Here is a 10,552-nt window from a genome sequence, read left to right as displayed (position 1 = left end):
TAGCGGCATGATAAAGATTGGTAAACAATTATAAGATTAAGTTACATATACACAGCTCGAGAATCGCGTCATGTATTTTATAATTGTTTGTTACTTTTCCAGATATGTATAAATACTGGCTCAGAACTATGCAGCCCTTCCCGCTACACTATGAAAGTAAAGACTGAGCAGTTCGATCCCATTAACATTTCATGCATCCAACATAAGGTTGGATACTGGGAAGATAATGTAAGCACTGAAGGTTCAGAAAAATTCACGATGTCAGAACTGTCAAATTTACGAAGCAATTTTTTTGTCGTTCCCTTCACGGGACTCGAACTTGTACTGCTGTGACATCTGTGGCAACACTGCCTGCACTAAGTCCAGCGCCCTTGACCACTCGGCCAGCTAGGCTATATATACATATCATGTGTCGGTAAAGGTTTTAAGGTTCAAGCTCTAAGATGATAAGGTCGTGAAATTTGGATAAAGATATGTATTAGAGTTACGTTGGTAGCTTACTAATTATATTATAAGCATCGAAAACTAATCAGATTTCTGTAATTGCTCTTACAACTACACTCATAGTTCTTCTGTCAATTTGTATAATTACTGTGTAAGAGGGTTAATATACATGTATACCAATATACCAATAGGTCTACTTTTATAGAAATAATATTTGAAAGGGTATATTTGTTCAATACTCCAAAAATATGATGATAGTGGATATTTGTTGTTTCAGCTGCTCATCCCTACAAAAAAAATATTGAAGTGCCCCCTTTCCACCCCGATGCATGTTTCCATATTGTCGTTTACAATAATTGAATTCCCCTTTCAAAATTTGTTGATAAAAGAAAAAAAACTTTCAACTCTACTTCTGTCTCGGGCTTCTAACAGCTTACAATTAATTCATATACTTCCAACCATTTCATTTATCATTTTATAGGTTTTAAAATGATTTCTTTATTATTTTTTCTTCTTCTTGTCCCTTTTCTTGTATTCAAGTTGTATCCACTTTTTTCACAATTCGTCTTGTTTTCATTTAAAATAAGTTTTGTTCAGCATTAATGAAAACAAAACTTCTTGACAATTAATTGTCAATAAATATTTTTTTCATACCGTTTTTCTGGATCTTTGACCCTTCTTATCATCTTTTGTCGTTAATTAGTGAGACCAAAACGGTGTTATCTCCCATGACTAAATTGTACATTCGTCTGACAGAATATCAATATGTAATAGTTGGTGAAAGCATACATGTAAAACCTCATTACAATGACGATTTATAGTGTGTATATCATTAACAAAGCTGGAGGATTGATCTATCAATATGATCACAACCAAAATCGACCAGAGCTTGAGAAAACATTTGCCTACCCTTTGAACTTGATGTTAAAAATTTATGATGATAAAGTGGTGGTTGCCTTTGGCGAAGTTGATGGTATTAAAGGTAAATCATGGGTCTCTCCTTCTTTTTGTGCATTAGCTTTAAATAAACGGAGCTATTATAAACGGCATCTTATTAGCAGCTTTATGGATTGATAATATTAATAATGTACATATTGAGCTGAATGTTATGACAAGAAATCCTGGACTTTGAGTTTGACTTTGAGACAGTCTTATGATTTTGTTTATAATCACAGGTTTATACTTAAGTAGGCCTGAGTGGGCATGCCAGGTCAAAGTACGTCTGTAGAAGGAAAGCATACACCTGCAGAATCAATATTGTATTTTCTGAGAAAATGTTATTATATTAGTTTAGTAAGATGTATTTTGTCCAAATAAATTATATCTTCAGGATAGTTGATGGGAAGTAGTAGCCTATGTATATTAATAATATGTAAATAACAATCTGGCAGGCATTCGATAATCATGATTTGGCATGAGTATTTGTATATGAGATTTATAACTATAACTATAAAAATGTACCAAATATACAAAACCTTGGCACCATGAAAATCGTCAACTGGTTATTTTTGTCTCCAGATCAAATAAAAAATCGTAAATTTCAACATTGGTGAAGCCCAGTGTAATCCCTGTAAAATAAAAGAGGTGATAGGTCAATGTGGTCGTTGGTTTCGGGGTCTGCATAAGTCGGGCTGTCTGTATGTGACTCATCGGTCTGATTGTCAGAGTCAGTCTGTGATACATGTACATGTAACTATGGTCAATGTTCCATTTTTGTGTGTGAAAATAATGCATTGTTCATACATGTATAATTGGCCCATTTGCAATATTTGAAATCACCCATTTCCTGTCACAAGAATGGGTCGTATTGGGCTGATGCCCAATATGAGAAAATACAGGAGTTATCTCTGAATTTTGGCATTTTAGAAGTATAGTCCTTCTACTTTAACACTATTGTATTTTGTGTGAAAGTCTCAATTGTGCGGAAACACTGTTCAGTTCTGTATTTCAAGACATAAAGTCTGCATGTATTCTACTTACACAAGGGTGAGGGTATACATAGATTCTAAAATGTACATTGTATCTGTTGTTCCTTTTCTTTCAGTGGGCCACAGTGTTTTAGGAGTTAATGGAATACCTGCTGAGGGTCGTTATTTACAGGATGGAAGAGAAATTCTTGAAGTATTATCTCTACCAGAGAATTATCCTATAAATATTAAGTTTGGTAGACAAAAGCTATCAACCAACGAAAAAATCATGTTAGCCAGTATGTTCCACTCGTAAGTACATGTATATTCACCACTATCAACCTAAATATTAATTTCTCCCCTCTTCACAATGGTGTCGCCATTTTCCTCCACTGTGTTCCACTATATTAAAAATGGAGAGAAAATTGCTTCATTTTACTGGTAATACTTTTCATTTGTGTTTTCTGTACATAACTCAAATAATTTATAATATAAGGATCATTGAAATAATTATATTGTCATGGAAACAAGAGATTTAAATTATATATATATATACAAGCATATTTTGAAATGGTGACTCCACTGTGTTGGGTGGAGACTCTCTGACTCCACTTACAAAGTCTCCACTGTGGAGAGTGGAGCAATTCAAAATAAGTGTTGACAATAGTGTACATATGTACATAGTATACTTCTTTTAACAAAAAAAAAACTAATTTTATAATTCATATAACCTTTTTTTTTTGCAGTAGAATACCTGTTGGTTTTTTTTTCCATTGTCACATGATTGACTTGTAAAATGATATATAAGAAAAAATTTTATCTGCAAAAAGTCGGAAAAATGCAACAAATTCAATATCATGCAAATAAATATTGATATTCGGAACAATGATTATTATCAAAATTTGGTTGATGCACATTATATATATATATTTGTATTTTTAATATCAAGCAACAGTTGATCATCAAATCCTTGTACTTCACATCCGAAATAATGATATATGGCAACACTCCAGTGATTTTCAGTTTTGACTATATAAGTATATTATCAACTTAACTTTTTCAAGCATAAGGAGAAGGGAGTGTGGTTAATGGCCTTCTTGGATCTGCCTACTGGTGTGTCTACGTTTAATTGCCTTGCAGTTGATTTTTATGAAATGGGCTTTAATTGTATTTACTATTTTTATTTTACAGATTGTTTACTATAGGATCACAGCTCTCACCCGAGCCCAGATCATCAGGAATTGAAGTATTAGAGACAGATGTATTCAAACTTCATTGTCACCAGACTATGACAGGTATGTAGAGCACTGTTCAGGTGGATACAGTATAGGTTAGGTGGGTATGTATGTGTTACGGAATACAGGACAGGTGGATACTGCACAGATCAGGTGCTTGCTGTACCAGTGCTTGGGAAGGCCATGCACAAATTGTGCATTGATACAAAAAATGACCCATAAACATGTGGACACTGTGCGTCGACATGGCACATTAACTTTTAGAATGTGGTACCAGCTATCCCATAGTATCAACGGTTTTGATACTTTCATTTTGACCAGAAACGAACTTATTTTTTTTTCTTACGAGTCCCATGACTAGTGTGGTCTGTTAATTTTTCGATTTTAGCTGTGATATGTTCTTCATCACATTTCCACACATTAATTGTAGATCAGTTTAAATTTATCAACCAGTCAGATTATGGTAATCACATTTCCATACGTTAATTGTAGAACAGTTTAAATTTATCGACCAGTCAGATTATGGTAATCACGCAGGTACCAGCAATGCAGTCGTTGTCTCTTTTGACCAACCCATTCGCTGTTCAGAGTCCTTCAGACATATTTGTAATCTTATTTGAACTAAATTTGAATAAAATTTTTGAGTTTTTTATGTAACCCTTCAATCTAATCTTGTAGTCAAGCCGAGAGAAAAACTTTCATTTGTTACTGGGGGAATATGATAATTGTTATTATCTTGGCATTTTAAATATTGCTTAGTACCAAAAAGAAAAAGAAAAATCGATCGCAAGGATTAAGATACAGTTTGGATAAAGTATGGAATTTTACAATCTAAATTGTTTGAATCTTTATATTGAGGCTATTTTTCGCAGTCTGGTACACAAGTTACAAGATAAATTTGTTCAAACATACAGTATCGTAACAAATACCCCGACTTGGTTTTGAATGTTGCTTTATGTTGACAAAATTTTTGTACTGGTCTTATAAAGACATAAAGAAGTTTAAAAGGCACCAGGGCAGTGAACAGTGAATCTTGACGTTATAAAGGGTTTAATGAAATTAAACAATTGACATCTTTTTCATTCAAAATAAAATGTCCCATTGGTATCATTGATTGGCCTATTCTAATGCAAAATGGCCCATTAATGTGTTCTGAATTGGGGCCATAGTCCCATTACTTAAAAATCCTTCCCAATCACTGCTGTTCGGATCAGATGGATACAGTACATATACTTAAATTTCAATTTTATGACCAGAATAAAAAATATAATTGAATTATATTCAATTATTTTTCTGCTAAAAAAATTGCATGCTCAGATGTGCAAAAATGTAATGTGATAAAAACATAAGTAGCACTCCAGCTAAGAATCATGCAAAATGTGATACATGGTTGGAAAGCCTAACTATTTTTATTTGTGATATTTTGTTTAAAATGCTTTAGTAAACAGAAATTAACATTTGGTTTTTCATATAACCCTTGCTCATAGGTGATAAAAAATATATAAAATGCACTGTAGATTTCAAACTTAAGGGAGATAACTATGTAAACGACACTCAAATACAATAGAATCTACTGGATTTTCAATGTTGATTATCCCCTAAGAGCAGACAGATCGGAATGAATGAATACACATTTCATGATATACACCCATAAAACATTTTAATTACAAAAATAAGAATATGTAGCCTTTTTTGTGGTGTATCTCATTTTTCAGATTTTGCATGATTCTTACAAAGATAGCTACTTAATTAAGAAAGGCATGTTTGGCCAAATTTATAATATAATGGAATAGGGAACTGTCAGTGTTGAACTGTTCTTGATTCAACTAATGTTTGTTTAAGAAGAAGCATGCCTTATCATACATTATAATATACATGTACATGTTCATGTGTACAATACGTCTATAAATGAAGATTTTTCTGGTTTGAAAATTCTGCCCTTTTATTGTAAGTTTGGGTGGTTTTATTTTCACAAAATGTGTTTTTTACAATTCTGGTAATAATTCATGCTTTTATTTCCAAGTCCCATTGGCTAACCATGAATGCATGGCAAAATTTAAACCTTTGGAAAATTAAACACTTATACGTATCATTTCAAATGCATCCTTCAGATCTTGAAATTGTTATCTTAATACTGAAAAATTTACAAAGTACATGTACTTGAATTCTTACCAGTTGTAATTATGACTGTTTTCAGCACTTCTTGTATATACTTCATTTTTTGAATCTTTAAACTTCCTGTTAAAGTATTTGGTTTTAATGCTGCTGATCAGAGGTTTCGTCTTGAAACACCTGCATGGCCTACCGAAATTTGCAATATTTATATGATTGTTTTATTTGTATTTACAAAAATAATTTTCTTTTGTTTATTTTTACAGGAATGAAGTTGTTTTATTCGTATTTACAAAAAAATTTTTTTTTCATTTTTACAGGAATGAAGTTGCATTTGTATTTACAAAAATAATTTTTTAAAATTTTTTGCAGGAATGAAGTTGTTTTATTTATATTTACAGGGATAAAGTTTGTTGTAATTGCTGATTCTCGACAGACAGGAGTTGATATCTTCCTTAAAAGACTGTATGAAATTTATTCGGATTTTGCTTTGAAAAATCCTTTCTATTCCTTAGACATGCCAATAAGGTGAGTTACATGTACATGTATGTCTTTAAAATTGTACATGTATGTCCATGTTAAAATTAGGCAGGTCTTATGATATGATTGGCACAGGGTAGATTTTATTCCACTGATTTTTTTTTTGTTTCAGTGTAATGTTTTATTTCATTTGGATGTCAAATAGTAAAAAGATTTTTTAAAGCAACAATGGATGGCTTGGAAAATGGTCTTAGAGTTCCCTTACAAAGCAACAAATTTTTGCCCAAAAATATAGTTACACGTACTGGTATCTCCCTTTTTTAAGACATTTTTAATGCTTTCTATGTAGTTAGTTTCTCTAAATTAACCGTTGATCTTAATCAAAAACCAACATTTAACTTTTAGAAAGGATGCATAAATATGAAATGGATTAAAATATTTTTGAAACAAAATTTGTCATGCACAACCCACTGCCTGGTTTTTGCATGGACATCCTCTTCAATGAACATTAAATATTTGCATTCTTATAATACATGTACATTTGTATATCTTTAAACAAACCTTACATATTTTACTATGAGAGATTTATTTTATAATATGAAAACCAGGTGGATAAGTAAGATTGATAAATGATTCCTATGACAATAGTATAGTAAGTCAAGAGTCTAGCTTTTGAAAGCTAAAACAACTATTTTGAGACATTCAGGCTCTCTAGTGCCTCTAGTTATTGTCTTGATTTCATTGCAATGTATTGACAATATTTAGGCAAAAAAATAATAGTCTTGTTTCCTGCTTCGAGGAAGAAAAAAAAATCGTTTTATTTTTCAAAAACATTTTGCATTTAGTTAGTGGGAAAACAATCTAGACTTTAATACAGAAATGTAGTGCTTGAGCCAAAATGGCCATCAAATGTTTAAGATAGGCACAAAAAAATGAGGTAGGTAGGGTAGCAGGAAATAGACATATTATCTTTTTTAAGCGCTATTGTATTTTATACATATTTCTGTACATGCATAACACTTGTAATTGAGATTTTGTCTTGATGAGATCCTGTGTATCTTTTTCTTCTATGAGCACAAATAGTCACTGACACTATTTTTGTTCACTTTGTCTTTGAAATGGAATTCTATTTTACAAAGCTTGATTTAAGGAGGTAGACCTAGGGTAAGGGACATAACTCTTGAAAGCAGTGATATGTTTGTATCATATTCAATTTCACCAAAGCCTATCAAGCTTTCATTTGAAACAGAATGAAATCAATCCATGTTACTTTGATGCTTACACGAGACTGATGTCAAATGCTGAATACGAACTGAAACATTCCAGGTCTCACTAACCACTTCCGGGTCAAATGGCCACCCCCCTATGTAGTACCAAAAACACACTGAACCTAGACATATGCATTGTAAGTGCATTATTTATGTGTATTATGATTAAAAGTAGTCAAAATGAAGCTGAGAATGAGAATGCTGTCAGTTAGCAGAACAGGTAAAAATGTGGATTTTCAGTATTATTTATTCAAGTAAATTTTGTGAAGAATTTCTACTATCATCGTACCATTAGCATAATGATTTTGGAAGCCATATTTTCCAAGGTTCGCAACGGTATGCAACTTAAAGATGTCATTTGTCCTGGGAATTCACAGTGAGACTTTGAAAATTACTTTTTTAACATGTAAAGTAATGGAAACGTTAGAAGTGGTTAGTGAGACCCCAATGATTTGTTAGAGTTGTGTCCCTTACCCTAGGTCTACCTCCAAAACCATTACATTTCTTTTTTTTACCACATGTTTAGCTTTTGATATTGCTAATTGCAGTTGGTTTGTTGGCCTGTAAAATCATGTCTACAAGTATTTAATAACTTGGTGATATTTTCAGATGTGACCTGTTTGATACCAATTTACAACAAACAATAGAACAGACAGAAAGACAGGGAATAAATCAAGTCTGATTTTTGTTGATTAATGTTTATTTTTTATTACTGTTGATACTTTAACACTGTTTGAATCATTATTTTAAAGCTGAGTTATGATACAATACCTTGAGTAAGATTTAAATCGCAGACTTTAAAAAAAATCAGTCAGGAGGTGATTCATGCATGTCAAAAACCCATCGAATCACTTTTATTTCATATTCAGGAACAGTGACAAACCACTTAACCAGTCTCTATTTGACATTTGATTGTTGCACTTTTGAGATAAAAACTATGTATGTTTATGAAACTGACAGTTTGCAAGAGTTATCTTTCTTGATTTGGTTTGATTTGATTGGTTTTAGGGAGAGATGAAAGTATGGTTATCTCAAAAGTACAGAAAGGTCTGTCATTATGAAAAAAATATAACATAGGTAAATTAAAAAAAGCATCATTTGTTAGGTGGGTTTTCTACACAATGAATTATATCTACATTAGGCATTGTCTTACCATTTTATATTGACTGGTATTTTAATACAGTGTTTTTAGGCCTAATTACAAATGCATCAACTTACTCTAGAATATTTCAGTGGCTCCATATATAAAAGACAGTAAATAATACAAACTGATGTCAATAAGAAAATAACATTTTTTTTAAAATAAAAAAAAAACCAAAGCAATTAGTACAGATGTTTCAAGATTTTAATGTTAGGGTTGGTTTTGAAATTTTGTTCTTTTAAGATCCACCATGATACAAAATCCTCAACTCGTTTTTGATGATCAAACAACTTTTTTTAATTGTTGTTCATTCCTCCAATGTAAAATATATTAAACTTGAAAAAATGTAGACACCATTTTTATCCTATTGACTAATTTTTAATTGGACATTGCTGTACATGTATATTGTATTCCTTTTAAAAATTGCTTATAACATTCATACTGTGGAATATTTCTTGTTGTATTGAAATAATCAGTTAAGATATGATTCTCTCATGAAATTAACCCTCTTTCTTGGGATTGTATATTGCAATGATGAATATGTCTGTGTAATAGTGCAATGAATGTATTTGTGTCAAATGATTTTGCTTCATATATGTTTTATTGTTGAATTGTGCAAGCTAACAAATTAAGTACCATTCTGTGTAAGATTCAGGCAATGAGTGGCACATCATTTTTCTCAATTTGGTCTTTTTTGCCTCAAACATATTCAAATACATCTAGAAAACAACTGAAAAAAATTTTAAATTTATCCTGAGGCATTGGTGATGTAGATTTTTTGACTGCTTATATAAGGAAAAAGTTCAGGAAAATGTTCCTGCCATTTTTTCATAGTGTATTTCAACTAAATTTGACCTATCAATACGCAGTGTATCTTAAAAAGGCAAACTTTACTAACACTTTGACAGTAATTTCTTGTGGTTATGAGGTATAAATACTTGGATAATGCAATAAAATCTCAGTGTATTTTTTTCAACTGCCAAACCATATACACATTTTACCTGATTCTTAGATGGAGAAGTATTTAAGTCAATAAATTACCATTCAAAACATCTTTCTTGGTTCTCACGTCCTTTCTCGCAACCTTGAGAATACATCACCCAAATTTTAATCACCATATCAATACAATAAAAGCTAAAATATACCTGTAAACCCTCTCACATTAGCAGGTAGACTTCCGCATAATCAATGAAAAATTTAGAAACTTGCACATAAAATGTAGTATTTGTGGGAGGTGTGTGGTTAAACTTACTACCGGTATATTTTCTGTGCAAAATACCGGTATATATAGAAATAATTGAATATTTACCCGAACTAATTTGCTTTTATGTAGAAAATATTCCACATAAGACTGTGTCAGTGAGGGAAAATCTCCCATATTTACTGTTCCAAAGATAAACTGGTATGCAAAAGAGCATCACCTCACTTGTTTTTGACTTTGAAAAGTTTGAAATCTACCACCATCATTATATCAGGCCAATTAAAAAGTGGGAAGATAAGAAACTTCCCTCATTTCTTTTAAGGTAGAGAATTGAGAGCAAAGAATTAAACTTTTGCTAATTATTATGTTAATTTGGAAGTGGTTTCATCTATGGAATTTAACAAGGGGTAAAAGTGTTCAGAGTGATGAGATCAATCTTTGGTCAAATTTTCATTTTGATCTGTTATTAGCCGTGTTGATGTTATTGCCCTTTTTAACGTTTTTTTTTTCTCATTTTTAATATTTCTTCTCCTCTGAAATTACTAGACTAATCAGAACCAAACTTGGTATGAATGTTTCTGCATAGAACTGATATGGGGATTTTGATCTGTCGAAAAATATGGCCAGCGTTACTAAAAATAAAAGATAGGGGTCAGACAGAAGTTTTTGGCATAATTATATCTCCAATACTGATAGGTTTAGTCGAATTCTATCAATTGCTGAAATGATCCTTATTATAAGTCTGAAAAAGTCTGCACTTGGTC

General features: G+C 31.7%; 1 protein-coding gene across 1 annotated transcript; it reads left to right on the top strand.

Annotated features, from left to right (window-relative positions):
- The first annotated feature begins 1,145 nt into the window (after positions 1-1,145).
- Positions 1,146-9,641, top strand: LOC148601642 (trafficking protein particle complex subunit 4-like). Its single transcript, XM_088554232.1, has 5 exons — positions 1,146-1,426; positions 2,489-2,663; positions 3,543-3,646; positions 6,100-6,226; positions 8,056-9,641. The coding sequence occupies exons 1-5, from the start codon at positions 1,252-1,254 to the stop codon at positions 8,126-8,128; spliced, it is 654 nt and encodes a 217-aa protein (XP_088410358.1). The 5' UTR covers positions 1,146-1,251; the 3' UTR covers positions 8,129-9,641.
- The last annotated feature ends 911 nt before the right edge of the window (positions 9,642-10,552 follow it).

This window comes from Perna viridis, chromosome 12 (assembly GCF_037379345.1).
Source record: "Perna viridis isolate PV_CMFRI_1.1 ecotype Kerala chromosome 12, ASM3737934v1, whole genome shotgun sequence".
In the NCBI taxonomy this organism is placed as follows: Eukaryota; Metazoa; Mollusca; class Bivalvia; order Mytilida; family Mytilidae; genus Perna; species Perna viridis.
This window is presented reverse-complemented; position numbering and strand designations above follow the sequence as displayed.